The sequence below is a fragment of the Gouania willdenowi genome, unplaced genomic scaffold, assembly GCF_900634775.1.
Source record: "Gouania willdenowi unplaced genomic scaffold, fGouWil2.1 scaffold_87_arrow_ctg1, whole genome shotgun sequence".
NCBI lineage: Eukaryota > Metazoa > Chordata > Actinopteri > Blenniiformes > Gobiesocidae > Gouania > Gouania willdenowi.
In genome coordinates this window covers 41479-54607 of record NW_021145252.1, presented here as the reverse complement: position 1 = coordinate 54607, position 13129 = coordinate 41479, and the positions used below count along the sequence as shown (strand labels likewise).

Sequence of the window (13129 nt, the reverse complement as noted above, 5' to 3'; positions counted from 1 at the left end):
AGGCATGGAACTTCACACCCCTTGAGTTTTTGTTCCTTGGAGATGCCAGGGACTGAACCTGGGGCCTCATACATGCTAAGCATGCGCTCTACCACTGAGCTACATCCGATGTTGTCTTTACGTAAAATGAGAAAAAAAAAATGAGAAAAAAGTTGCAAATGCCCAAGATCGGAGGTAAGGTAATATAGAAGGTCATAAGACTTGAAAATATTTGGAGTTTTCTTTTTTTTTCTGAGAAAGGATTTTCAAACAACCCTAAGCATTTCTTTAAATATGACATGCACACTTAAACTGGGATTAAAATGCAGAATGGCATAAAAAAAAGAGAAAAATTGACAAACATCTATTTAGAAAGAAGTGATAGAACATGACTATTTTGAGCATTTGCTTGTTGGAGATGCCAGGGATTGAACCTGGGGCCTCGTACATGCAAAGCACACACTCTACTACTGAGCAGCACCCCCTATTATCTTGTTAAAAAATGAGAAAAAAAAAATGTGAATTAAGTTGCAAATGCCCAAAATTGGACTTTAGGTAATAATAAGGCATAAGACTTGAACAAATTTGGATTTTTTTTTTCTGAGAAAAGACCCTAAAAACTAATCTAAATATGATGTGCACACTTAAACTGGAATTAAAATGCAGAAGGGCATGAAAAATGAGACAAACTCCCACTTTAGAAAGAAGGTATGGAACTTCACAATCCATGAGTTACTGATTCTTGGAGATGCCAAGGATTGAACCTGGGATCGCATACATGCGAAGCATGAGCTCTACCACTGAGCTACATCCCCAATTATGTTCACAAAAAATGAGAAAAAAAATGAGAAAAAAGTTGCAAATGCCCAAAATTGGACTTAAGGTGATAATAAGGCATAAGACTTGAACAAATTTGGATTTTTTTTTTTTCTGAGAAAAGACCCTAAAAACTAGTCTAAATATGATGTGCACACTTAAACTGGGACTAAAATGCAGAAGGGCATGAAAAATGAGAAAATTATGACAAACACCCTTTGCAGAAAGAAGGCATGGAACTTCACAACCCTTGAGTTTTTGTTCCTTGGAGATGCCAGAGATTGAACCTGGGGCCTCATACATGCTAAGCATGCGCTCTACCACTGAGCTACATCCCCAAATATGTTCACAAAAAATGAGAAAAAAAAAAATGTGAATTAAGTTGCAAATGCCCAAAATTGGACTTTAGGTAATAATAAGGCATAAGACTTGATCAAATTTGGATTTTTTTTTTCTGAGAAAAGACCCTAAAAACTGGTCTAAATATGATGTGCACACTTAAACTGGAATTAAAATGCAGAAGGGCATGAAAAATGAGACAAACTCCCATTTTAGGAAGAAGGTATGGAACTTCACAATGCTTGAGTTTTTGATACTTGGAGATGCCAGGGATTGAACATGGGGCCTCATACATGGGAAGCATGAGCTCTACCACTGAGCTACATCCCCTGACTCTGTGTAGAAAAATGTGAAAAAAAATGAGAAAAAAGTTGCAAATGCCCAAAATTGGACTTAAGGTAATAATAAGGCATAAGACTTGAACAAATTTGGATTTTTTTTTTCTGAGAAAAGACCCTAAAAACTAGTCTAAATATGATGTGCACACTTAAACTGGAATTAAAATGCAGAATCCTTTAAAGATTTTCAACAGGTCACATGACCAAGTGAAATGTTACACATTTACAATTAAAATCTGTAGAGCTGTTCATTCAGTGATGTTTAAGAACATGAAAAATGCATTATACAGGATTGATACATAGAGATTTTCTAAACATGTATTAAATTAGAGCTCAGAAAAGCTGTAAAAGAAAAGCTACAAAAAAGGAGAGAAGTACATTTCTCAAAGTCATGGCAGATAAACCAGGAGCAAAACCAGAATGAACAGGTGATTAACATATCAGGTGTTCCACTCACACCCAGTCATGTCTCTGTGCTGTTTAAAAGTCTAACTTTTGCCTCCACAAACACAACCAAAGAATTTCAAACCAAGATAAACTTGTTTCATTTCCATCACAATCTCCAGCTGAAAGTTTGGTACAACACTAACCCCAATCAAGCTGCCTCTCACTCTCAGATTCAGACAGAATCTACACAAACATTATTTAAGCCCAAGTCCACCTTCATTCCTACCACATTCCATCCTACTTTGAAAAGTAACATTTGAAATAGACACATTTTTTGCCTCAAAGACAAAAAGAGAATGTAACCTGTTAAAAGAAGAAAATGAGGCACTAAAATGGTTTTCAACTAATGATAGTTTAGTCTTTATTTGAAGGGACAAATGCATAGAGACATTAAAATCATAAAATACAGAGATGTTCTACACCAGAGTATAGTTAAACAGCTAGTTTATTCCATCTGTAGTCCCTGGTTACCTGTATAAAACATACAATAACATTCAATGAATTACAATGGTAAAAACTGTACAAGAACAATCACTCAGAATATGCACTCTCACTGACACACGCACAGACCTGAACAATATCACACCTGTACATTACATCCACACCTCTCATTTACAGCAACACACCTGGATAGTGTTATAGTAGTCAAGTTCGGTCTTGAGACCAAATTTTAAAGGTCTCGGAATTATTTTGACTCGATCTTGTCTTCAATTTGAGATTTTCCCTCAAGACCGTTCGAGACCAGCACTAATTCCTGCTATTTTTAAACTTTTTTATAATGTGATAATAATGAGATAAAACAATCCTTTATTCATTCTTTAATCCACCCCGTATAATGACAGCAACCTTCGTATTTCGAATACATTTGTAAAAGCACAGCAAAGAGGAAACACTCTGTGGTGTGTAGGTGAGCAGTCATGATATTTCTTGGCAGAAATGCTTTTTAACACTTGCTGTACATTCAGCTGACATAAAAATCTTGTTTTCAAATATGTACAATAATTGTGAATTTATCAGTAGCAGTAGTAGTTTTAATATTTCAGTAAATTTTTTGAAGGCACCTTTTTTGTCCGTCAAATGTATTTAAAAGAAACTAAAACTAAAGAGAGAATGTTATTTAACTGTTGAACCGTGTCATAATTTTATCATTTATTTTTTTTTGAAATTTAAAAAAAAAAATGTTTCGGTCTCGGTCCCACCTTGTCTCTGTCTTGGTCTTGACTCGGTTTCGGCTCCTGGAAGTCTTGGTCTTGTCTTGGTCTCGGTGCATTCTGGTCTCGGGCAAGTCTTGGTCTCTGATAGTGTGGTCTTGAACACAACACTACACCTGGACAATACATTCTCTAATTCTGTCATTATTTACAAACACTAACCACAAATTCAATACAGTACTTTTTATAAAATACACGTCAATCTGTTCTCGTTCATGAATATATACACATTACCGGTAAGTTGTCACGTGGTTCAAACATAGTGTCCACCTCAGTGTCTGTGTGAGCAGCTTTGATTGTTCCACAGACACTTTTTAAGTTCTGCAGTGAACAGAAAATAGTCAGTTTGACTTTTCAGGTCTGTTGTGAAATCGTTCCATTCTTTATTGTTTTATATGAGAAGTATGATTGTGCTAATGAAGTTTTACATCTGGGTATGGTACACTGACCCCTGGTGGAGGATCTTCAGAATCAGAATCAGAAAAGTTTATTTTGCCAAGTCCAGTTTTAAAAAACAATACAGAGAATTTGACTCAGTATTCAGTGTGCAGAACAGAAAAAACAAGCCAGTAACAGTAACAATAATAATGACAGGTATAAAGGATAAAACAGGATAAAGGATAGATAGAGGATCAGGATAAAGGATAAATTTATATATATTTTATGGGTGGCTGGGGCTGTGTTTATATGGTTCTAGTTGTCACAGCAGAAGTGAACTTTATAAAGTTCTTCAGAGGTGCTGGTGCAGAGTTATTTAAGATTCTATAGGCCAATCGTATTAATGCAAATCTTTGAATGTTGTCAAAATTTAACAGTCTATATTTTTGAAAGACTAAACAGTGATGGTGTTGTCATGGTTTACGGTTGAGGATTTTGAGCGACTGTTTGTTCAAAGTTTCCAACGGCCTCAGAGCGGTTTTACTCACCTGGGACCAGCACGTTACACAATAATAAAACCGAGACATAATCATTGCATTAAAATATGTTTGAGCATCCTCGAGTGTTAACAAGTTTCTAATACATTTGAAAGTTTTGATGTTGTACCTGAGACTCTGGTACATATGTTTGATATGTTTTTAAAACATAGAGTTGGGTCTAAAATGACACCCAGGTATCGATATTCAGTGACATTTTGTATTACTTCCAATTGTAACGTTATGTTTGGAAAGGATGACAGTTTATATTTGTTTACAAAGTACATTGTTACTGTTTTCTTTACGTTTTATGTGAGACATGAATTATGTAGCCATATTGCGACTTTCTCCATTGCTGCTGTATATTTATTGGTTACCTGTTCAGCATCCTTTTCCCCATGTATAAACGACCGTATCATCTGCATACATCTGGATATTAACATCCTCGCATACAGATGGCAGGTTGTTTATATATAGGGAAAACAGAAGAGAGCCGATGTTAGAGCCTTGTGGCAGTCCGATAACAGTAGCAGTAATAGTGGATGTAGTGTTACTGATACGGACGCATTAGGTCTGACCAGACAGATAGGAGTTAACCCAAGCCAGAGTGTTTGTCGACAGTTTAAATTTAGTTCATTTTAAAAGTAACGTTGGGTGACTGACAGTATCGAATGCCTTGCGAAGGTCTAAGAATATTGCTCCTACGACTCCTCCATTATCAAGATTTTGTTTTATTGTTTCTGTGAGAAGGCAACATGACGTTACGGTCGAGTGATTTGCCCGAAAGCCAAACTGCATGGGATGTAAAAGGCCTTCATCCTCCAGATGTTGTGTGAGTTGCTCAATGACCACTTTTTCTATTACTTTTGATATAACGGGGAGAATGCTAATTGTTCTGTAGTTGTTGATGTCTTGGTTATTTCCTGCTTTATGGATTTCATCATTCAAACTAGTGGCTTAGTGGCTGTTTTTATTGTGGTAGGGAAGGTGTTTTCAGTTACTGATTTATCAATATTGTTATTAGAGCAGTGAGAGTATCTTTATAGATGACGTCATAATTAAAAAAGTAGACAAATGAGGAGCAGTGGCAGAGACCAGTACATTAATGGGGATGTAGGGCAGAGACCAGTATACAGAGGCCTTGAGACAGCTGAGCAACAGTGAATACAACCAGCCTTTAATGTTTAATCCTACAGAGCAAATAAAGACAGAACTTAAAGAAATGCTCTTAAATGCAAAGGATCAAAGGTGGATTTCTCAGAATGAACATGACTTCCTACCAGCTCGCCCCCACCTTTACCAGGATCTTCAACCTCTCCCTGGCCCAGGCAGTCATCCCACCGTGCCTAAAATCAGCCACAATAATCCCAGTGCCCAAGAAGTCCCCCACCACCAGCCTGAACGATTACCGCCCAGTGGCCCTCACTCTGGTAATCATGAAGTGCTTTGAGAGACTGGTCCTTCAGCACATTAAGGACTATCTCCCCCCAGGCTTCGACCCACAGTTTGCATGTCGTGCTAACAGATCCACAGAGGATGCCATTTCTGTAGCTCTGCACTCTGCACTGAACCACCTGGAGCAGCGGCAGAGCTACGTTTGGATGCTCTTTGTGGATTACAGTTCAGCCTTTAACACAATAAATCCCGACAGACTCAACACTAAACTGAACACTCACGGCCTTCCCCCTCTCACATGTGCCTGGATAAATGACTTTTTAACCAACCGACCACAGAATGAGAGACTTGGCCCCCACCTTTCCTCCACCCGTACGCTGAGCATCGGCTCCCCACAGGGCTGTGTGCTGAGCCCCCTCCTGTACTGCCTCTACACTTACGACTGCAGTTCGGCCTACAATGACAATCTCATCGTCAAGTTTGCTGACGACACTACAGTGGTCGGACTCATTTCTAAGGATGATGAGACGTCCTACAGAGAGAAGGTCCTTAAGTTGGCAGCCTGGTGTTGAGAGAAAAACCTCGCTCTGAACACCAAGAAAACCAGAGAGATCCTTGTGGACTTCAGGAAGCACAGCACAGACCCAGCACCCCTGGACATCAACGGTGAGTGTGTGGAGAGGTTTCATACCTTCAGGTCTCTTGGTGTCCTCATCTCCGCAGATATGTCCTGGTCAGAAAACATCACGGCAGTCTGCAAGAAAGCTCAGCAGCGGCTACACTTCTTGAGCGTTCTCAGGAGGTACAAACTAAATTCCAACCTGCTGCTGATCTTCTACTGCTCAGCTATCGAGAGCCTGCTGACGTACTGTATCACAGTATGGTACGGCAGCTGCGCCGCTGCAGACAGGGAGAGGCTCCAGAGAGTTGTAAAGGCAGCACAGAAAATCATTGGCTGCCCTCTCCCCTCCCTGATGGACATTTACACCTCCCGCTGTCTCAACAGAGCTAAAACCATCACCAAAGACTGCTGCCACCCTGCCTTTGACCTGTTTGACCTGTTGCCCTCAGGGAAGCGCTACAGGTGCATTAAGGCCAGAACAAACAGACTCAGAAACAGCTTTTTTCCAAAAGCAATAACCACTCTGAATTCTCATATGCGCTGATCTCATATTCATACCCACAGACTCTGCTCAGCCACTTTAAAAAAAAAAACAAAAACAGTGATGTGTAATATCATTGAACCGCATATATAGACAATGTGCTATACACCAGACACTGTATATAGCAATGTAGTTGTTTATTTATTTATTTTTTTATTTATTTAAATACCAAATGTACATACTGTTCACTTTACATCCTTTCCTGTACTATTTATTGATGTCCTATGTTATATTGTTTGTTTATTTTATTTCTTGCACTGTTACTGGAGTTGGCTTGTTTTAATCTCATGGTACATGTGTACAATGACAATAAATGCATGCATCATCATTATCATCACTTTTTTTCTGTGTGAAAATCCCAGAATTCCTTCTTTCTACATGTTTCCAATAGTCTATAAAAACCTAGAAAAGCCCCTGGAAGACCTATGATAAGTGTGAATGAATCTATCACAGAACCAGCATCAAAATGTGTTGACTTTCACATTAAATTATTTGTGTTAGAGCTGCCCTCTTTCATACAAGACAGTGCACATGTACTCAATAAAATGAAATAAATTAGAAATATAGGGCCAGCACTTTTTGTGACTATGGATATTGAATCACTTTAGACAAATATTGACCATGAGGAAGAGTTGGAATCTCTCTCACATTATTTGGAAAATACTCAACCAGGACAGACGCCCCCTGCTGTATTCATCCTGCAACTCACAGAATGGACTTTAACTAACAATGTGTTTGTCTTTCAGAATCAATTCTATAAACTACAGAAAGGTACAGCTATGGGAGCATGTTTTGCACCTAATTATTCAAACCTGTTTATGGGACACTGGGAGGAGAATTGTTTGCGTTTTCAAGCCAGAATGTCTACCAAGATAAAATCATATGGTGGGGAAGATACATAGATGACATTCTTTTACTTTGGTCAGGATCAGAGTCAGAGCTTCAGATTTTTCAACCTATCGTTAGGTCTTTTTTTTTGTTTTTTTTTTATATTAATTTTATTTTTTTTTTTTTTTTGTTTTTTTTTTTTTTTTAAATCAATTATTGGACATTTCAGGGGACCACATCTAAACTCCAGGTGACCCCACCTGCGGTCCCGACCCCAAATTTGAAAAATGATGAAGACCAAACCTGCTTAATTAAAAATAAATGAATTTTTAAAAAAAAAACGTAAAAAAAAAGGAAAAATTTAAATGAAAAACAAATTGATGATTATAAGTAGCAAAAAAATACAAAAGTTTAAATATGAATACGAATATGAATAAATCCATTAAAAAAATGCGAAAATCTATAAAATATCGTTCAAAAATAAAAAAAAATATTGATATATAAAGGTAGAAATAAAAATATATATATATACAAATATAATTTATTTTAATTTTATTTATTTTTTAACTTTTATTTATGTAATCATTTATTTTATTCATACTCAATTTTTTTTGAATTTGTTTTGTTATTGTTTTTATTCTTTTATTCATTTATTTAAAATGTTGGCAGGTCTGGTCCTCCATAGAAAATCACTGGCCTTCGTAAATATTTGTATTTTTATTTGTCATATAAAACGTTTAGATTGTCCTTATTTATGCTCACAAATAAAAACAAAAATAGAGCGTGTATCTTGAAAAGTTTTCTAAGTGTGTACGTAACGTGGCGTAGCCATAGAAACGAGGTGGATGCGTCAGTTAAAGTCACCTACTGACCTTCAACGTTCTTAGTGAGCAGCGACAGACGGTGAGAGCAGAGCTGTCAGAGCTGTGAGCATCTTTGACCCGAGAAAGGAGCGAAAAGTTTACAAAACACAGAGACTTTAAACTTCTGACCAGGACCAGAAAAAGACTTTTTAAAACAGGAGACCAGAAAAGTAAGACCATGGCCCTGCGCTGTTTGAATGATTCTCATCTGATAAGGCAACTTTAATCATTTTAGCGTTAAAAAGTTAAACATATGCTACGATTATATTCTCTAAGTCTGTTTAAATCAGGTTTGAGACCTAAAACGTTTAGATTTTATATTATAGGTCTACAGAAAACGTTTTTAACATAACAAAAATCAATAAATGATGATTTTTCATGTGTTACTTTTGCTTCTGTGATAATTTGACTCTGATGTGACACTTGTAGTGAACGTTTGTGCTGCTGAGACTGTTTAGTAGAGATGTAATTATTTAGTAAAACAGTAGATATACTTAAGTCCTGTAATGACTTTGATGAAAATTTGTACTTTAGTTCATACCTTAAAATAAGTCGATTTTTACTTAATATTTAAGAGATAAAATAGATTCTGAAGTACTTGATATGATTTTGTTTTGGTTCGTTTTAACAGCCAATGACATTCAGTCAGTCACTGAGTGAAATGTCGTTACCAACCATGGAAGCTGTTTGCATTGTTTGAATATTTTCTTCATTTATGTACATTGATACATACTTTATTTCCTACATTGATTATTTTCTTATTTTCTGTTATTTAAGTTTAAATGGCTTTTTTTTTTTCTCATTGTATTACATTATGATTTTATTCACAGATTATGCATGTCCAAAGTTTAAAAAACTTAATAAAACTTAGCATTAAATCACACATTACTGCACAAAACCCTCTGTTTAATAATGCTTTAATAATTAATAAATGACTGTGTGGAGGTTGTGGAAACAACCAGACCATTAGGCTCGAATACATCCAATAATTATTTTTCTTATTCAAAAGCCTCCTGTGGACAAGTGTTGCAACTTATTACATTAAAATAATATTTTAAAAAAAAGATATATCAAAATAGAAAATAAATGACTAGATAATTGATAAATAAATAAATTCCTTAAAAGAAAGCAGTGCTGAACATCCATAGAGTGATATACAATAATCACTGCACAAATTAAATATTTATGTTTTTTCTGTATATGTTGTAAAAGGTTAACATTAGTTGTAGTGCAATCTTTTTGCAACATTTATGCATGTTTTATTCTTGCAAAAGATATTAATAAATACATTTTTTATATTGCTTTATTGTGACCATCACCAGTCCTCCCTAAGGAAGGGTAAGCTAAACTTTATATGGGGAGAATTGAATTGAATTGGTTTTTTTTCAAATATGCAAACAAAATAATAAAAATGGGGGAAAAAATACCAAAACATTTGAACATAAGACATCGAATACAGAAGTATAATTTATAAACTCTTACTCTTTCTTCTAATCCTAGATGGGACACTTCTGTAGATTATTATTGTGGCGCTCTGCATGACTCATGTAAATTACTTGTAAATATCAATGATCTTAATGCTTACATTACTTTAACCTTTGTTACTAATACATGTCACTGATCTACTCACTGAACCTCTTTCCTCCCTCAGAGTCTGGAGAATATTTTGTGGCCTATTGATCAGTAAGATGTGGGCCTCAGAACAGCACGTTCAGCCGGTAAGAACCTGGACACGCCCTTCCTGTTCTTCTGTAGAATTCTCTACTTAATAATGTTGATGTGTTATTGATGGTTCTTTAAATATGGATGTCATTTTACTCTTTAGGAAGATACTTTTTTTGACTGGCCTGAGGATTATGATGACGGGTACGGGGCCCAACAAATAAATGGCCAGTACATTGCCCAACTGCTTCAGGACCAAACAACGTTCGCTGACGACCAGGACGGGGCTCCAAACTATGAAGACCTGACAACCGTTGATGTCTTGTCTATCGCAGAGTACTGCCACCCACAAAATCCTTGCCCTACAACCATCAACCCCATTCCTAATGATGTGCACATGCAGGCCCAACAACATATTGAGCTCCAAACCTTCATCCCATCGGCTGTGTCTGCTATGACAGTAAGATCTCTGTTTAACACAGTTCTTAATGTATTTCTGTAGATCTTTGTATTGATACTATGATGGGAACTCTAACATTCACATGTTTTTGTGTCTCCAGTATAATGGACTTCCAGTGTTCACTGCAGGGATGAATCCACTTCCCACTTTTGGAGGACAGTAAGTAAAGCAAACAAACAGACTTGTTCAAACGCAGACGTTACTGCGTTTGAACGTCATGTCACATGTGACATGATTTCTGATCCAGTGTGTTTGTGTTTTAATCTTTGTAGGAATGAGAATGACGTTGTTTCAATCGTGCAACCAGAACCCCCAGCAGTCCCAGCAGTCCCAGCCCCCCCAGTGAAGGCTCCAGTCTTAAAGTGAGTTTCCTGCAGTTGTTTTCATCGTACATGTCTTTCTTGTGACTGACTCTGGATCATGCTCTGCTCACTGTTAACATGTGCTCTTATACTGTGTTCAGAAAGGTGAACAAGCGTAAGGCAGAGAAGGTGGAAGAGGGGCTGTACATAAAAAAGCCCCCCAATGCCTTCATGCTGTTTCTCAAAGAGCACAGGAAGTCTGCGGAGGAAGATCTGGGCGTGAGGACGAGCGCTGTCGTCAACAAATTCCTCGGTGAACGGGTGAGTTTGTTTTTCCTCCATGAATGATCTGTGATCTTTAAACTCTAGTCTTCAGTGTGTGTTAGTGACACTTTTCTTGTTTTCCATCAACAGTGGAAGTCATTGCCAGCGGAGGACAAAGATCAGTATAATACTGAGGCCAAACGTTGTGCTTTGCTCCACCACGAGCAGAACCCCGGCTGGACCAACAAGAAGAACTATGTAAGTCTACCCTGCAGACATGTTGCCACAGCAACCTTAAAGGTGATGGAACAGTGACTGTGAAAGTGTTTCATCAGCTAACTTAAACTTTTATGTGTTTGGTTTTAGGCAAAGAAAAGGAGACTAATTCGGAGAGTGGGCGTGTCCACGTGCTAGAGACGTTCGTCCTGCTACGACACTGGAACTACGGCTGAAATCTATGGAATCAGGACAATATCACAATGAATTAACTCACGCAGGGTTTTTCACAAATGCACATGCTTGATTTTGCAAATATGTATTTTATGCACACTTATAAATTCTGAAATGCACACGCTCTACATCACATATATTATTTTGCGGCACACATGTAATATAAATCCACAGATAATGCAAATTGCTGTTTCATCAGCTAACTTAAAGTTTTATGTGTTTTGTTTTAGGCAAAGAAAAGGAAACAAATTTGGAGAGTGGGCGTGTCCTCGTGATAGACACGTTCGTCCTGCTACGACACTGGAACTACGGCTGAAGTCTGAGTCCAGAGATACGTCCGGGAGCCACAGTCGTTCTGAAATCCACCCTTGCTTAAACTTCTTAGTCATTTTTGGTAGCTGATGATTCAACAGCTTCTGTCACCATCATGTGACACATTGTACATTTTGTGAATGAAATATGAAATAAAAAATTGTAACTACCATTTATTTATGTAATCAATTCAACCTAATAACACTACATCCATCACAAACCACAGTGTGTGACACTTTAAATGGCAATGAGCGACAGCACTAGGAGATCATATCAGCTGCTGTTGTATTTGTGTAAATGTAGTTATTAACCATTGTGATCTGCTGACCTTGGCATACTTACAAAGTATTCTACACTTCCTTAAATATACTTTATAACCAGTGGTGGGTAGAGGAAACAACAACGGTACTCCAGTAAAAGTACTGTTGCTTCATCAGTCATCTTCTGATCAAGAGGTTGGGGGTTTGATCCCAGTCTATGTGTTGGGCAAGACACTGAGCCCTAAGTTGTTCTCAGTGGTTGACCCATGGCAGCTCAGTCTCATTGGTGGGTGAATGAGTTGAAATTGTAAAGCGCTTTGGGACGACTTCAGTGTAGACATAAAAGCACTTTATAAAACAAGTTCATTTACCATTTTTAAAAGTACTTGTACTTGAGTAAGAGTAAAAAAGTACCTCATAAAAAAACTTCTCAAGTAACTTCAGATACATTTTATTACTTCCAGAACAAACCATTAGTCCCTGAATTAAATACTTGAATACATTCATTAAAAAAGAAAACATAGCCTAAAAACAGAATCAACATAAAGTGTGTATATCAGTGGTTCCCAAACTTTTCTGGGTCGTGACCTCAGAGACTTTTTTTCTCTAGTTTTATGATCAAATTTGTTTTTCTGTTACAAATACAGAGAAGTAAATATTAGTGTACAAAGTGATAATATGAGTCAGCTCAGTTATTTTTTATACTGCATTTTATTTGAACAATATTTATATTGTTTGAAATTGTGTGTGGTGTTTCACTTTGAAAAAGAATAATACATTTGTAAGCTCTTTCAGCTTCTTCTTACACTGCATGTCTATTTCTCTGATGTTATGTATTGTTTTTTAAATTGTGCAAAAATAGATAAATAAAAACAATAATTATTATTACTAAACACTTCAGGCGACCCCACATTGGGTCACGACCCCAAGATTGAAAAACCCTGGTGTGTATATAAATATATTCAAATACCTGAACCTTCACAACCTGTGTGCTTGAACAAACTTGTTCTGAAATATCCTCACTAACAACAATGCAAGACACAGTAATTTAACCCAACTTTGGAGCGTAACTTCATCCCCTTGTTAATAGATCGTAATAAATTCATTGTAAACATAAATAAAACAA

The 13129-nt window shown here is 36.9% G+C and overlaps 1 protein-coding gene and 3 non-coding genes across 4 annotated transcripts; 1 reads left to right on the top strand and 3 right to left on the bottom strand.

Annotated features, from left to right (window-relative positions):
* Positions 1-722: 722 nt before the first annotated feature.
* trnaa-cgc (transfer RNA alanine (anticodon CGC)) lies at positions 723-794 on the bottom strand. Its single transcript has one exon. It is a non-coding gene; the product is annotated as a tRNA-Ala (tRNA).
* A 267-nt stretch (positions 795-1061) lies between these two features.
* Positions 1062-1133, bottom strand: trnaa-agc (transfer RNA alanine (anticodon AGC)). The gene has a single exon. It is a non-coding gene; the product is annotated as a tRNA-Ala (tRNA).
* A 259-nt stretch (positions 1134-1392) lies between these two features.
* On the bottom strand, positions 1393-1464 carry trnag-ccc (transfer RNA glycine (anticodon CCC)). The gene has a single exon. It is a non-coding gene; the product is annotated as a tRNA-Gly (tRNA).
* Positions 1465-8216: 6752 nt separating this feature from the next.
* Positions 8217-11816, top strand: LOC114460989 (transcription factor 7-like). Its single transcript, XM_028442899.1, has 8 exons — positions 8217-8463; positions 9945-10011; positions 10119-10415; positions 10516-10574; positions 10688-10777; positions 10879-11038; positions 11132-11239; positions 11348-11816. The coding sequence occupies exons 2-8, from the start codon at positions 9982-9984 to the stop codon at positions 11393-11395; spliced, it is 792 nt and encodes a 263-aa protein (XP_028298700.1). The 5' UTR covers positions 8217-8463; positions 9945-9981; the 3' UTR covers positions 11396-11816.
* The last annotated feature ends 1313 nt before the right edge of the window (positions 11817-13129 follow it).